We start from the raw sequence: 17,172 nt of genomic DNA on the forward strand, positions 1-17,172 counted from the left end.
GACCAGCACCTGTATATGTCGCTGCACTAAAAGGTAGTAATTCTCATTTGTGAAAGTTTGGTTTAATGTCACTTTGAAATAAAGTTGGAAAAAAGTAAGCAATGATATTATTTTGTCATATTTTTTGAAAGAATAACTGAAAACATACTTAAATGTGGTATATCATGATATACAGTCATATGAAAAAGTTTGGGCACCCCTATTAACAGCCATTTCAGTTTGATATATCTAATAACTGATGGACACAGTAATATTTCAGGATTGAAATGAGGTTTATTGTACTAACAGAAAATGTGCAATATGCATTAAACCAAAATGTGACCGGTGCAAAAGTATGGGCACCCTTATCATTTTATTGATTTGAACACTCCTAACCACTTTTTACTGACTTACTGCAGCACAAAATTGGTTTGGTAACCTCATTGAGCTTTGAACTTCATAGCCAGGTGTATCCAATCATGAGAAAAGGTATTTAAGGTGGCCAATTGCAAGTTGTTCTCCTATTCGAATCTCCTCTGAAGAGTGGCATCATGGGCTCATCAAAACAACTCTCAAATGATCTAAAAACAAAGATTGTTCAACATAGTTGTTCAGGGGAAGGATACAAAAAGTACATAGTAAGGAAATGGAAGACCACAGGGACAGTTCTTGTTAAGCCCAGAAGTGGCAGGCCTAGAAAAATATCAGAAACGCAGAGAAGAAGAATGGTGAGAACAGTCAAGGACAATCCACAGACCACCTCCAAAGAGCTGCAGCATCATCTTGCTGCAGATGGTGTCACTGTGCATCGGTCAACAATACAGCGCACTTTTCACAAGTAGAAGCTGTATGGGAGAGTGATGCGAAAGAAGCCATTTCTGCAAGCACGCCACAAACAGAGTCGTCTGAGGTGTGCTTTTGCTTTTGTGTTTTGTGGCGTGCTTGCAGATATGGCTTCTTTCGCATCACTGTTCTCACCATTCTTTTTCTCTGCCTTCCTTTTTTTAAAATTAATTATTATTTTTTTTATTTTCTGATTTTCTAAATTGAAAATGAAGAGCGATAACAGACAATAGATAATAGGTAATAGGTAATAGACGGATTCTCTATCTGTGGGCTGGATGGTAGTTTTTCCATTTGTGCAACAGCTCTTAATGTGCTGGTAGCTGAATGCTGCATTTCATTTTATCCTTTTATGGTTCTGTAATGACCCGAACTTGTTCTCTTCACACTTACTTAACCTGAACACACTGCCCAGTTAATCCAGCTTCAATCCAGCTGCTCCATCATCCGTTACAGCACTTAAAACAGACCTCCTGAAGCTCCCGATGGAATAGAGAGAATTCAAGGGGAAAGAACATCAGAGGAAGGAGTAATGGCATCAATTTCAGCTTTAAGTTTCATTTGCGAGGCTTTGATTCATCCAGGAATTCTAACCCCATTTCCCTAACGCCGCAGTAACCAATCTATTCCCAATACACATCTGCTTTTATCTGATCATCATTAATTAATACGAAAGATTCAGGCATTAATAATTCATCTGCTTACATAAGAAATGCTTGTGTCTTTGGATGAGCTTGTTTGGAGGACAGGAAAGTGGTGTGTGTTGCGGTTGCAGCCTATCAGCTCTTTCTCCTGCCTCACACCTAAACCCATACATCACCCACTGACCCTTAAATACATTATATTTCATAAGCAGAAGCTGTTAACATCAAATATCAAAACTACAATAAACGTGTGTGTACTTTATGGTGCACCCATCCTCTGCAACTCTTTATATCCTGGGGTGGTCCTGATGAGTGCCAGTTCCATCATTATAACATTTTTGATGTTTAATGGTTGACGTCGAACCATCTGGGTCTCACTGCCATCAGAGCCAATCAGCTCTTCCTCCTGTCCCGCCCCTAAACCCATACATCACCCAGTGCCCATCCCAATTGTATACAGTTGTTGCACAATAAATACACAAATGTTTATTCTTTATATTTGTGGAGTATAAAGCCAATGGAAACATTACCCACAGCTCTTCCATTTTTTTATTTTAAATATGAAAATATTAAATACATTGTTGAATATTAAAGTAAATTTGAACATGTCAAAATTATTACAAATGAGTTGTCTTCCTTAGACTGGGGCATTAATGCAATATTAAATCTCTATTATCAGTGGATGTGATTTGTTGGAATGTTCATGTAAGAGTGATTGATTATTTTATTATTTGTATTTAACTTATTGTATTTAATTTATTTATTTAATCGTTTATTTATTTATTATTTTTACCTGCAGGGGGACCAGGGCTGCACGATCCGTGTGAAAAAGAGCCGACGGACACTCTGTCAGGCATGACGGACGAGGAGGCGGAGGCAGTTACCTACAGCGCACAGGTGACCCCCCCCCACCCCGACACTGCCACCCAGCATCATACTGCTCACCTTCACCTGCACACCACTCTGCTCACCGACTGACTCATTATACATACCCCTGATCATCAATTATTAACCGTTCTGTTCAGACAGCTAAACCACCAATTGTGTGTGTGTGTGTGTGTGTGTGTGTGTGTGTGGGTAGTGTAATAGCCACCCTCTAAGGCTGAAGAGAGCTGTCTTCTTAGAACAGCTTATCTTATCTCTGCAGTCTTCAGATTACAGCTGTGTCACACACACATACACACACACACACACACATTAGCCTTATCTTTGCTCCTCGGCTATGCTTCAAGTGTGTACAACACTGCTGTCAGCACTGAGCCTCGTCTCTCCCATACACACACACACACACACACACACTTTCTAAGAGCAGCACCCTGAAGGCTGGCTTTCTAATGAACCTGGGAAAATGGTGCCACTGAATCCAGCAACCCTGAACAGTGTCTGGGTTTAGTTAAAGTGTGTGTGTGGGTGAGTGTGTGTGGGTGAGTGTGTGTGGGTGAGTGTGTGTGGGTGAGTGTGTGTGGGTGAGTGTGTGTGGGTGGGTGTGTGTGGGTGGGTGTGGGTGTGTGTGTGTGTGTGTGTGTGTGTGTGAGTGTGTGTTACAGAAGACCTCTGAGATCTCTGGTGTCATTCTTTTTGAATGAAGGTGAAACTGAGACGTCTCATCATTAGGGCTCAGTGTCTGAGTCTGACTCTCTGTCTGACTCTCAGCGTCTCTGTCTGTCTCTCTCTTTCTGTTTCTCTTTGGCTTTGGCTGTCTGTCTGACTCTCTGTCTCACTGTCTGACTCTCTCTCTGATGCCGTAAACTCTCTCTCTCTCTGAGACGTCTCTCTGTTTCTCTCTGACTAAGTCTTGCTCTTTGTTCTTGATTCTCTGACTGTTGCACTGTGAGACTCTGTGTCTCCCTTTCTCTCTCTGTCTCTCCCTTTCTCTATCTATCTCTCCCTGTCTCTCTGTCTCTTCCTTTTCTCTCTCTGTTTCTCCATTTCTCTCACAGTCTCTCCCTTTGTCAATTTGTTTCTCAATTTCCCTCTCTTTCTCTCTCTCTGTCTCTCTCTCTCTCCATTTTTCTCTGCCTGTCCTTTTGTCTCTCTGCCTCTCTCTATTTCTGGCTATGTCTCTCTCTCCCTTTTTCTCTCTCTCTCTCCATTTCTCTTTCCGTCTCCATTTCTCTCTCTGTCTCCCTTTCTTTCTTTATCTGTGATTCGCTCTGTTGGTTTTGAAGACTCTTTCTTTCTCTCTGTATTTCTTTGACTCTGGGCATCTGTCTGTCTGACTCGGTTTTCCTTCCTTACTCTTTCTGTTTTTTATCCTCTGACTCTTATTCTGAGACTCTGAGATTTCTTGACTCTCTCTGTGTCTCTTGATCTGTCTCTCTTTGTCTTTCTGTCAAATTAAAATAGCTTTTTTTTTAGCTTTGTTGGCATGAATTGCAAATAACACCTGTCTCTCTCTCCAAACTCTGTTTATCTCTTTCTCTCTTTTACACTCACTGTCTTACTCTCTTAAGATTTACACTGTTGGTCTCAATTTCTCTCTCTCTCTCTCTCTCTCTCTCTCTGAATGTCTCTCTTTTTTTTCTCTGGTTCTGTGTTGTTGACTTTTTCTCTCTGACTCTGACTGTCTCTCTTGAGGCTGTCTCTCTCTTTGTATCAGATTGGTCTCTCTTTCTCTCTCTCACTTTTGACCCTCTATCTCTCTTTTCTTTTCATCTCTTTCTCTTTTCTCTCGCTCTCTCTGTGTATCTGATTGGTCAGTCTCTCTCTCTTTTGACCCTCTGTTTCTCTTTTCTCTCCCTCTCTTTCTCTTTTCTCTCTCTCTCTTTCTCTTTTCTCTCTTTCTCTTTCTGTATCTTATTGGTCAGTCTCTCTCTTTTGACCCTCTCTCTTTTTTCTCCCTCTCTTTTTCTTTTCTCTCTCTTTCTCCCTCTGTATCTGATTGGTCAGTCTCTCTCTCTGCAGTCTATTATCATAAAATAAAACTTCCACAAACAGCAGAAATGCTGGGTGTAATAAATGGGGGGAATTCAGAGAGGAAGAGTAGAGTCAGCGTTTCTCCTCCGCTCTACTGACTCTACAGAATCCTAATGGCTTGTTTTGGTTTTTGGAAAATTAATAAATTATCATAAACTTTTCATTATAAATTCTCACTGGTTAGTGCAGCATGGTGAGAAGTGTTTCAGAATAATTTCAGTGTGATTTTATAGTTATAATTATTATTATTGTAATTACTGCGTGGGCTGTTCTGGGGTCAGTGTGTTGCTGCTGCGCTTGGCTCAGGTTCTGTAGCTCCGTCACTCTGTTAGATTAATAAACCCAGATCAGTTTCAGAGTGGATATTTACAGTGCTCTGATTGGTTGCTGGTTGTTTAGTAAAACGCTGTAATTTGCTGAGTGCAGGTGATTTTGGGGGATTTCTTTGTTGTAATAGTGTGACTGTGTTCTGACTGCAATTTTGTCATAGTCTCAGATGGGATTCATCATGTGCGCACACGTGCATGTGTGTGTGTGTGTGTGTGTTACTTTTTGTGTAAAGCTGCAGATGACCTGCACAGTTGAATTCAATGGAATACAAAAGCTTATAATTGCTGAATTTAAAGGCCTACTTGGGTTGTGTTTAAATTAAAGAGAATGAGTTGGAGTGTGGAGCTGTGCTGATTGAGTTTGAATGTGGAGCTTTGAGGATTGAGTTTGAGTGTGGAGCTTTGAGGGTTGAGTTTGAGTGTGGAGCTTTGAGGTTTGAGCCCATCATTAGGGCTCAGTGTCTGAGTCTGACTCTCTGTCTGACTCTCAGCGTCTCTGTCTGTCTCTCTCTTTCTGTTTCTCTTTGGCTTTGGCTGTCTGTCTGACTCTCTGTCTCACTGTCTGACTCTCTCTCTGATGCCGTAAACTCTCTCTCTCTCTCTGAGACGTCTCTCTGTTTCTCTCTGACTAAGTCTTGCTCTTTGTTCTTGATTCTCTGACTGTTGCACTGTGAGACTCTGTGATTTGATGATTGAGTTTGAGTGTGATGATTTGATGATTGAGTTTGAGTCAACCTTTGAGGATTGAGTTTGAGAGTGGAGCTTTGAGGGTTGAGTTTGAGTGTGGAGCTTTGAGGTTTGAGTTTGAATGTGGAGCTGTGCTGATTGAGTTTGAGTGTGGGGCTTTGAGGATTGAGTTTGAGTGTGGAGCTTTGATGATTGAGTTTGAAGCTTTGAGAGTTGAGTTTGAGTGTGGGGCTTTGAGGATTGAGTTTGAGTGTGGAGCTTTGATGATTGAGTTTGAGTGTGGAGCTTTGATGATTGAGTTTGAGTTTGAAGCTTTGAGGATTGAGTTTGAGTGTGGAGCTTTGAGGGTTGAGTTTGAGTGTGGAGCTTTGAGGGTTGAGTTTGAGTGTGGAGCTTTGATGATTGAGTTTGCGTGTGGAGCTTCGGGAATTGAGTTTGAGTGTGGTGATTTGAGAATTAAGTTTGGGTGTGGAGGTTTCAGGTTTGAGTGTGAAGGTTTGAGTTTGAGAGTGAAGCTTTGATGATTTAGTTTGAGTGTGAAGGTTTGAGGTTGAGTTTGAGTGTGGTGATTATAGAATTAAGTTTGGGTGTGGAGGTTTAAGATTTGAGTTTTCAGGTTTGAGGTTTCAGGCTTGAGTGTAGAGGTTTGAGGAAAGGAGTTTGACTGTGGAGCATTAAGGATTGTGTTTAGGTATGAACCTTTGAGTGTTGAGCTTTGAGGATTGAGTTCAGGTGTAGAGGTTTGAGTTTGGGTTTGGAGGTTTAAGGGTTGAGTCTGAGTGAGAAGGTTTGAGTTTGAGAGTGGAGCTTTAAGTGTGGAGATTTTTAGAGTTAAATTTTAGTGCAGAGCTTTAAGTGTGGAGCTTTTTAGAGTTAAATTTTAGTGTTGAGCTTTGTTTGTGGCGCTTTGAATGTGGAGCTTTGAGGATTGAGTTTGAGTGAGGAGGTTTCAGGTTTGAGTGTGGAGCTTTAAGAATTGTGTTTTGGTATGGAGCTTTGAGTGTGGAGCTTTAAGAATTGTGTTTTGGTATGGAGCTTTGAGTGTGGAGCTCTGAGGATTGAGTTTGAGTGTGGAGGTTTCAGGTTTGAGTGTGGAACTTTAAGGATTGTGTTTGGGTATGGAGCTTTTAGTGTGGAGCTCTGAGGATTGAGTTTGAGTGTGGAGGTTTCTGGTTTGAGTGTGGAGCTTTAAGGATTGTGTTTTGGTATGAAGCTTTGAGTGTGGAGCTCTGAGGATTGAGTTTGAGTGTGGAGGTTTCTGGTTTGAGTGTGGAGCTTTAAGGATTGTGTTTTGGTATGAAGCTTTGAGTGTGGAGCTCTGAGGGTTGAGTTTGAGTGTGGAGGTTTCAGGTTTGATTGTGGAACTTTAAGGATTGTGTTTGGGTATGGAGCTTTGAGGTTTGTGTTTGAGTGTGGAGGTTTCAGGTTTGAGTTTGGGTTCGCCACAGAGTGACAGACATGATCTGTACCATGCATTATGAAACTAGTCACCTCCTGAAGCATCTCTATACTTGAGAAAAGATGACAGAATTTGATGCTATAAATTATGATATATTTACATTTCGAAATTATTTGTATGACGTGTTTTACAGCCGTCTTTGTAATTTCTGGTAATATCTACATTAATCCTGCCTCCCTCTGTAAACCTGATTCAGTTCTAATGGGATTTTAAGCATTAATGCTGCAACCCGGTCAGGTTTATAAAGAGTCCAGTGCTGTTTTTTGGAGGGAACAGGATGAAGAATAGTGCTGTTAACGCCCCCCCTGTAGTGTTAGTCTGGGGGTGTTTCATTTCTCATTTCTGGAGGATCTGGACCCCCTGCTTCTGCTGTTAATGTGACTCGTTGGTGCTGACCGGGTCGGATAGGGGTCGTTTTTTTTTCATAACTGAAACGCAGGACCTCCAGCCAAACACACTGCTGTTACTGAGCAGCTTCACGACCCCAGGGCCACGGCTCAGCACTTAGTGTTTCATCAAGGTGAAAAATAGTGCAGCGGCTGTGTGTGTGTGAGGAAGTGTGTGTGGGTAAGTGTGTGTGAAGAGAAGCGTGCGGGTGTCTGTATCGTAGGAATCAGAAAGCTCAGCATTGTTCTATAAATGACCTTTCAAATGTGTCCATGAAGTTTATTATATGACCTTAATACTCCTCAGTGTGTGTGTGTATGTGTGTGTGTACACACGTACACACACTCATTGTCAACTGAGTGAATATATGTGTAAATATAATGATGATATATTAGAGTGATTCCAATAATAGAGTGCACTTAAAATCCTTAAATTTTCCCAAAAATCTTTGGGAGCTCCTTTTAGTAATCCGGTGCTCCTTATGTACGAATTCTACCAGTCAGGTATTAAGGAGCAGTAAAGCCACTCCAATGAAGTACAGAGTTATAAGAGTGAGTTTTCGGCTATTAGCATTGGCCGCTAACTAGCTCTTTTGCTGTTCAGAGGTGAGTATACAGGACTGTAGTCTGTGCATTTATAGTGTTAAAATAAGCTACATGGGACGAATCGCTAGCTAATATCACCCTGGTTTACCGGAACACTCAGGGTTCCTCAGTGTAGCACTGTCAGACAGCATTAGCCACTAACTGTGGCTAGCACTTGTAGTTAGCTGCTAATGCTATTGCTGCTGCACCCAGCCTTAGTGGAAATCTGTAAATCTAAGCTTACTGTAAATAAATGGAAGCACTTTACTCACCCAAATAAACAGTTTTCAGGAGAGAAATCTGTGTAGATTTACATCCAGCACTCGTTTGAGTGGTTAAAAGGTTTAAGAATTACGATTTTGTTAAAATTAACTTAGCTTAAACTTAACTTAGCTTTTGTCAAAAAATAATTTAGCATATAATCTGGTGTGTTTTATGTATAAAAGTAGACCAGAAAAAATAAGTTTATTGCTAGTGCGTGTTATAATCAGGTGCACCTTATAGTCCAGAAAATGCAGTAAATTTAATGAGGAAAACTGTACAAATAAAAGGAGTCTATATCTAGTACTCAGTCGGAGCCTCTATCTTGGATAAATGATATACAATTGGGTTTGGAGGTATAAAGTTTCCATATGGCATCATGCAGCACATTTGCTGAACCATGTTACATCTGGGCCTGTAGATCCTGCTCCACACTACATTGGTAATATATCTGGTGACCAAGCAGGTCAAAGAAGTGTTCAATCTTGCAGACAATTATTTATTTTTAAGTTTTTGAATGTTTTTTAGTTGAGGGACTTTTATTCTTAGGGCCCAATTTTAGTAATCTATAGCGCACCAGTCAAATGAGTATCACACAGCAAGATTTAAGGCATGTCCGCGTGTCTTTGCTATTGTAACAGCAGGAAAAGTAAACCTTGCGTGGTTTTAATCTTTTAATCAGTCAGTGGCGCACCTATATTTCCCACCACCAAGATAGAAACACGCCAGAAATTTACCTGAACGCACCTCTCTTCCAGACCACCACGTCCATCAGTGTAGATATATTACTAAACTCTGATGCTATTTTAACAGCACAGGTGCAAGGTGTGAAATAGACTGTTGACGGGTAGTAAGATAGCAATGAGCATCACAAAACACCTTACATGGGGTTTACAATAGGCCTAAGTATCTAATCAGACCACACCTTAATCATTTACGCATCTACCTGAGACATAACTTTATCAACACGCACAGATACTGTAGAACAGTTCTGCTGCTGTATCTGGTCTAATGTTTGTGTTTTTAATTTGTTTTTGCAGCATTTTCTCCGGCTGATGGCGTTCGGGCAGATCTACAAGGTTTTAGAGATGGATCCCCTTCCTTCCAGCAAACCCTCACAGAAATACCCCTGGTCAGACAAAGAAGGTGTGTTTCATTTTATATCAATTTATATAAAGTCCTTTTTTTTTTTTTTTGCAAAACATTATACAGACACAAATACATACAATTTTACAAAATTACAGTCATGTTTCTCCACTACACAGTTTTGGTTACATATATTAAAATAATATTTAAACATATTACATTTAATTAAGAATTTCACATGCAAAATTCAAACATTTAAAATAAAAGACAAATTACCAACATATTTAAGATATATTTTAAAGTCTTTACTTCTTTAATTCAACAAGAGCTTGTTTAAAAACCCATTGGCCCGAAATGTGATATGTGTTGCGAATTTACATTGTGTTTTTCATATGTTGTTTTTAATTATACATATCCATAGCCACGCTATTCCATTTGAGATTTTGAGAGGTTCTCTTTAAAAATCACAAATTTTATTGCTTTTAAATCGAAAGTTATTTTAAAATATTGTCAGATAGAAGGTATGTTTCAGGGTGTGTGTGGGTGTGTGCATGTGGGTGTATGTGTGTGTGTGTGTGTGTATGTGTGTAAGCATATGTGTTTCAGGTGTGCTATTGAGTTTACTGTGATTGGTTGTTGTAATGCAGTAGGTGTGTTAATGGTGTGTGTGTGTTGGTATTGGTTGTTGTAGTAATGCAGTAGGTGTGTTAATGGTGTTTGTGTGTGAGTGTTGGGATGTGTGTGTGTGTGTTGGTATTGGTTGTTTTAGTAATGCAGTAGGTGTGTTAATGGTGTGTGTGTGTGTATGTGTGTGTGTTGGTATTGGTTGTTGTAGTAATGCAGTAGGTGTGTTAATGGTGTGTGTGTGAGTGTTGGGATGTGTGTGTGTGTTGGTATTGGTTGTTGTAGTAATTCAGTAGGTGTGTTAATGGTGTGTGTGTGTGTATGTGTGTGTGTTGGTATTGGTTGTTGTAGTAATGCAGTAGGTGTGTTAATGGTGTGTGTGTGAGTGTTGGGATGTGTGTGTTGGTATTGGTTGTAGTAATTCAGTAGGTGTGTTAATGGTGTGTGTGTGTGTGTGTGTGTATGTGTGTGTGTTGGTATTGGTTGTTGTAGTAATGCAGTAGGTGTGTTAATGGTGTGTGTGTGTGTGTGTGTATGTGTGTGTGTTGGTATTGGTTGTTATAGTAATGCAGTAGGTGTGTTATTGGTGTGTGTGTGTGTGGGTATTGGTTGTTGTAGTAATGCAGTAGGTGTGTTAATGGTGTGTGTGTGAGTGTTGGGATGTGTGTGTGTGTTGGTATTGGTTGTTATAGTAATGCAGTAGGTGTGTTAATGGTGTGTGTGTGAGTGTTGGGATGTGTGTGTGTGTTGGTATTGGTTGTTGTAGTAATGCAGTAGGTGTGTTATTGGTGTGTGTGTGAGTGTTGGGATGTGTGTGTGTGTTGGTATTGGTTGTTTTAGTAATGCAGTAGGTGTGTTATTGGTGTGTGTGTGTGTGGGTATTGGTTGTTGTAGTAATGCAGTAGGTGTGTTAATGGTGTGTGTGTGAGTGTTGGGATGTGTGTGTGTGTTGGTATTGGTTGTTGTAGTAATGCAGTAGGTGTGTTATTGGTGTGTGTGTGAGTGTTGGGATGTGTGTGTGTGTTGGTATTGGTTGTTGTAGTAATGCAGTAGGTGTGTTATTGGTGTGTGTGTGTGTGTGTGTGTGGGTATTGGTTGTTTTAGTAATGCAGTAGGTGTGTTAATGGTGTGTGTGTGAGTGTTGGGATGTGTGTGTGTGTTGGTATTGGTTGTTTTAGTAATGCAGTAGGTGTGTTAATGGTGTGTGTGTGAGTGTTGGGATGTGTGTGTGTGTTGGTATTGGTTGTTGTAGTAATGCAGTAGGTGTGTTAATGGTGTGTGTGTGTGTGTGTGTATGTGTGTGTGTTGGTATTTGTTGTTATAGTAATGCAGTAGGTGTGTTAATGGTGTGTGTGTGAGTGTTGGGATGTGTGTGTGTGTTGGTATTGGTTGTTTTAGTAATGCAGTAGGTGTGTTAATGGTGTGTGTGTGAGTGTTGGGATGTGTGTGTGTGTTGGTATTGGTTGTTGTAGTAATGCAGTAGGTGTGTTAATGGTGTGTGTGTGAGTGTTGGGATGTGTGTGTGTGTTGGTATTGGTTGTTGTAGTAATGCAGTAGGTGTGTTAATGGTGTGTGTGTGAGTGTTGGGATGTGTGTGTGTGTTGGTATTGGTTGTTGTAGTAATGCAGTAGGTGTGTTAATGGTGTGTGTGAGTGTTGGGATGTGTGTGTGTGTTGGTATTGGTTGTTGTAGTAATGCAGTAGGTGTGTTATTGGTGTGTGTGTGTGTGTGTGTGTGTGTTGGTATTGGTTGTTATAGTAATGCAGTAGGTGTGTTAATGGTGTGTGTGTGAGTGTTGGGATGTGTGTGTGTGTGTTGGTATTGGTTGTTTTAGTAATGCAGTAGGTGTGTTAATGGTTTGTGTGAGTGTTGGGATGTGTGTGTGTGTGTGTGTTGGTATTGGTTGTTATAGTAATGCAGTAGGTGTGTTAATGGTGTGTGTGTTAATCAGGTACAGGGCTTAAAAGGCCTTATGAAGACGGTCTGATGGACGACAAAGACCTAATCAAGAAGATGAAACGCAACTTGAGAAAAGGTCAGACACACACACACATATACAAACTTTTACACACAAACACACACACACATACCTACACACACATTTACACACATATACACACAGAAAAACACACACAAACACACTTTATGTAAGAACATACCTACCCTTTGTCAGCTTCTTCGTTCATTAACTATTAACTATTACAATAGAATAGAAACTCTACTGTATATATCATCAGCTATGTAAAGGATTGTATTTGACCAAAAATATATATCACAGTATTTTTCAAGATTCTAAAGGTTTCACAAAGTGCTGGGTAGTGTACTAGTTGGAAATTTAAAACCGGTATGCATTTTTCACATACCGCCATACCAATAGAGGTGCTGCAGAGCACTGTGTACAACAGCACCACCAAAGAAGCACAGTAACACAGCTCGCTAACTAACACTAGCCAGTTAGCATAACAAGCTAACACAGCTTGATGGAGCCTCACACTGTCCTGCCTGAAAAAAAATATATATATATATGAGAATAGAACTTCTGCAGCTTCTGCTGCTGCTCCTTGCAATATTAGTAACTATAGCCCTTTTTAAATTTATTAATATTGCAGAGTGAAGGATAATATTAATGCACACTGAAATAAACGTATTTGTTAACTGGAGTAAGAAGGGAATTGTGATTAAAATAAATACTGTAATGCCTCTAATTGCTTTAAGAATTACATATTGTAAATTGATATTAAACTTGTGTCTAACTTGTGCAATAGAGCTTTTGAGAAATATCTCTTTTGATAAAACATTGAGTATTTTAGGTTCATTTATAGTGTTTATGGAAATAAAATATTTAATTAGTCTTGTAAAGGAAGCCTTGTTAAAGTTGTTGGTCAACTCTTTTTAAGGTCTATTTTTTTACATTTTTCAGCTATTTTTCTTATAATAAAGTCTGATTTCTTTATTAAAACATTTTGTGGGACAAAGTAAAGCCAAATAGTAATCAAAGCCTTAATTTAAAGCAGTACAGTAAGTCACAAACCTATATTAAAACTCAGTCATAAAAAAAAAATTACAAATTATAATAATAAAAATACCGTGACATACCGTGAAACTGTCAGAATCTTGCAAAATACGCATTATTTAAAATAAGCATTTTTGGTTATACTGCCGAGCACTAGATTCACGGTATATCACAGTATTTTTTAATTCTTATATTTTATTTTTATAGTTAAGGCTCTTGTATTCAGAGTTTTAGGGAGTTTTATCTCTTGTTATAAATAAATGATTCTGTACCGATTCAAGACCAATTCTGGGCTTGTCTGGGCGACGAGAGAAACTTTTCTTAGAGCTGTGAGCTGTGACTGCGCATTCCATTCCTCTCATTTCTGAGTCAAAAATTGCTTTTAACTGTTGTTTTTCTATTTTACTCGGATAAAAACACTCATACAGTGAGGAACAACAGCAGGAGCTTGTTAACCTTTATTTCTTCCCACCAAACACACATTTGATTATATTTTAATTATTATTAAATTACTCATGATTAATGCATCTCTCTATCTCTCCCTCTCTCTGCAGTTCTGGACAGTAAAGCAATAGACTCTAATCAGCCCATGAATGCTCTGATGCGGTTGAACCAGATCCGTCCGGGGCTGCAGTATAAGCTGCTGTCTCAGTCTGGTCCGGTTCACGCCCCAGTCTTCACCATGTCTGTAGACGTAGACGGAACCGTCTATGAAGCTTCCGGATCTTCCAAGAAGACGGCCAAGCTGCACGTCGCTGTTAAGGTAACGTTTCTACTTAAAAACAGGTGTAGCGCGTGTGTGGAACGTTTGGAATCTGTATTTTTAACCGAATTTCTCTTTTACTTGTTTTAATGAGCTGAATGAGAAATATTTCAACAGAAAGTCGGACTGTGCGCGTGTAGCCCGAGGCAGAGTGAGAAAAGTTCATCAGTAACATATTTGAAAACCATAAATTTTATATTTCTCATTATTTTTTCATTACAAGTAAAAGTATCCACTCTGATCATTTGGAACCCCCTGTTTACACTGGTCCACTTCTTTTATCTTAAGTATCAGGATTTAATCTGGATAAGGTCAAAATGTATATAAACTAGTGTAAACAGATCCAAAACACTTTTAAAACTGATACAAATATGATTACTTGCACTTAAACCACTTAAACCAACCATCTGCTCTGATTGGTTAACAGCACTGCGACACCAGGAGGCAGCTAGATGAACAACAGTTAGAAATGTTGTAAAATAAAGCCATTTTTACACTAATCACAGTCTTTACAATGTTATATGTTACTTTACAACATGTGTAATAATGCCCTGCTAAGTGCAGTTCAGCCACTGACCTACTGTCTTAGAGTCTCTATAAAATGCCAAATCCACCGGAGATCCTATGTAAACCTTAAGTTACTTACTTAGTTTTGTTGGCTGAGCCGCAGCAGAGCCACCCAGGCAGTTGGAACCACGGGGTGGATTTTTACTTTTAACTAGTGTAAACAGAACTGTTCTAAACATCTATACACCTACCTATGTCAATTGTACTTGGCTGGTGGTGTTCCCCTATAGACTAATTCTAACCATTTGTTCCTTAGCTCTAAATTATTGGGTAAAGCATATAAACACTGATGTGTTATTCGCACAAAAAAACACAGGAATGAACTCCATACTGCTCCTAGCGCTGTTAGCCCCTTCTATCTGAGTCCCTGCCCGGCTTCAGCTCTGCCTGTGGGCGGTCCCGAGTCAAAGTGGGCTGGGCCACAAATACTAATTGACGGGTTGATGTAGAGACGGTGCTTTTCCTGATCAACACATTTTTTTAAGAATATTTTCTTTTACTAGCTGCTGCAGACAATGAGGAAGAGTTTGAGGAAAAGTTTTATGTGCAGCATCATCATAAACAACTCGACAACCGAGTGTAAATGCATGTTGTTAAATTATGAGGATACAATCCAGATGCTAATCTCATGAAGTGAGCCGGTATAAAAACACGGTCAAGGCTGCTGTGTTTAGACTGCAGATAAACTGGATTTTTTTACTCCACAGAGTTTCAGTATCTTATAGAGATGCTCTTTAGAGACTCAGTGTCCTGGATGTCCGGGTAGACGGTGCACTACAGCATTTGGTGACCTACTCTTCTCAGAATAGATCAAATTGGGTCTCTGAGCTTCTCCCCATAAAGCTCTGCTGAGATCCGGGTGAAGCACTACTTCTGGAAAAGATTTACTGAAATAAGCAGCGGTGTGTTACAGCAAAAACATACACACACTTCACAAAACCACATCTAGTCTTTTTAGCTTTCAGTACTTTTATAAATGTCTTTTAATTATGAAAAAATATTTAAAACTAGTGCATCTCCAAAAAACAGAACATCATTAAACATCATTAAAACTTTATTTCAGTAATTCATATATTACTGTGCATCACAAAAGTGAGTATACCCCTCACATTTTTGCAGATATTTAAGTGTATCTTTTTATGGGAAACACTGACAAAATGACACAATGAAAAGTAGTCTGTGTGCAGCTTATATATAATGCAACAATTCGTCTTTTAAGAACCTTCTTTGCCGTGAGGTGCCATGTTGGAACTTGTGGTCAGTGAGCAGTATGAAAGAGTGTGAGAGCTGTACTATAAAATTAAGCACACCTGCTCCCTATACACACCTGAGATTAACACTAACGAGTAACGAGGTATTTAAATTTATGACATTTATCTGATACTTTTATCCAGAGCAACTTACAAGGTTATTTCAATTACAGATTGTGCACACCATTCATCAGTCACCCAGCCCTGGAATTGAACCCCAGTCTCCCACATGGTAGCTTACTAGCAGGCGGTGGTGTTATCCACTGCACCATACCAACCATCTAACCAAGATTTATAGGTTTATGTAAAATGAACATTGTTGTTTTCTTTTATAAACTACAGACAACATTTCTCCCAAATTCCAAATAAAAAGATTGTAATTTAGAGCATTTATTTGCAGAAAATGAGAAATGCTTGAAATAATAAGATGAAAAAAAGATGAGAGCTTTCTGACCTCAAATAATGCTAAAAAAGTAAGTTCATATGTATAAAGTTTTAAGAGTTCAGAAATCAATATTTGGTGGAATAACCCTGTTTTTTAATCACAGTTTTTATGCATCTTGGCATCTTGGTTCTCCTCCACCAGTCTTACACACTGCTTTTGGATAACTTTATGCTGCTTCACTCCTGGTGCAAAAATTCACAAGCTGTTCAGTTTGGTTTGATGGCTTGTGATCATCCATCTTCCTCTTGGTTATATTCCAGAGGTTTTCAATTTGGTAAAATCAAAGAAACTCAGCATTTTAGGTGCTCTCCTATTTTTTACAGAGCTGTATTTCACAAAACGGCAGCTTAAAGTTAACCTGGATGTTTTTGAATTATTATTTCTGAGAAATACAATTTATTGCTTCTAAAATTGAATCTTAATATCTGACCCTAATACTTTACGTTCTCTCACTCCCTGTCTCTCTCAGATATGGGTGCATACACACACACACTCATGAGGCCTGTGATGCAAGGAGGGTCCAAATCCATGTAATTTCGAAGCGATTGTGAACAAAGCGAGTGTGCCGAGCAGGAGATGGTCTAATCCTCTTTCCTCCAGCAGAGCAGCTCCATAAAAGACTCAGTCCCCAAAAACCAGCACACAATTTGGGTCAGACTGACAGACGAGCAGTGCCTCACACACACAGCTATATTTATTAAAAAAAGCATTACACACACACACACACACACACACACTGCAGCAGGATGCTAAGAACAGAATTACATTCTTGTACTCGGAGTTCTGAAATAATCAGAGTTTAACCATAGAAAAATCATGTCCTTCACAAATACCTCTAACCCAAACAACAGAGAACAGCCTGCAGAGACCCGACCCCCGATCTGCCACCAAGCAGGGTTCCCTTGGGTCCTTAAAAAGTCTTAAAATGTCTTAAATTAAACTACGGGTAATTAAGGTCTTAAATTAACTGTAAATTTGCTGTAGGTATTACATTTTTATTACATTGTGTTTAATGCCAGTGGGAAAACACACATCTAATCTAGGGAAAGAACAAACGTTAGCGGAGAGCTAGTTAACATTAGCGCCAAGTTAGCTAGCTACGTTACCGAGAACTAAGATAAGGGGCAAGCTAGCTAACATACTGTCCTAATCGGTGAGCTAGCTACGTTACAGAGTAAAGAACTAAGGTTAGCGGTGAGCTAGCTAACATACTGTCCTTATCAGCGAGCTAGTTACGTTACTGAGGAGAGAACTAAGGTTAGTGGTGAGCTAGCTAACATACTGTCCTAATCGGCGAGCTAGCTACGTTACTGAGGAGAGAACTAAGGTTAGCAG

At 39.5% G+C, this 17,172-nt stretch overlaps 1 protein-coding gene across 4 annotated transcripts in view; it reads left to right on the top strand.

Annotated features, from left to right (window-relative positions):
• Window positions 1-17,172, top strand: part of LOC103039720 (spermatid perinuclear RNA binding protein) — a 156,256-nt gene that overhangs the window by 119,139 nt on the left and 19,945 nt on the right. For all 4 annotated transcript variants that reach the window (XM_049468460.1, XM_049468462.1, XM_022680950.2 and 1 more), the window contains exons 10-13: window positions 2,266-2,363; window positions 9,130-9,235; window positions 11,751-11,834; window positions 13,367-13,575. In XM_049468460.1, the coding sequence (XP_049324417.1) occupies window positions 2,266-2,363; window positions 9,130-9,235; window positions 11,751-11,834; window positions 13,367-13,575 (497 nt within the window). The remainder of the gene's footprint in view (window positions 1-2,265; window positions 2,364-9,129; window positions 9,236-11,750; window positions 11,835-13,366; window positions 13,576-17,172) is intronic.

Source organism: Astyanax mexicanus, chromosome 20 (genome assembly GCF_023375975.1).
Source record: "Astyanax mexicanus isolate ESR-SI-001 chromosome 20, AstMex3_surface, whole genome shotgun sequence".
NCBI classification, from domain to species: domain Eukaryota; kingdom Metazoa; phylum Chordata; class Actinopteri; order Characiformes; family Acestrorhamphidae; genus Astyanax; species Astyanax mexicanus.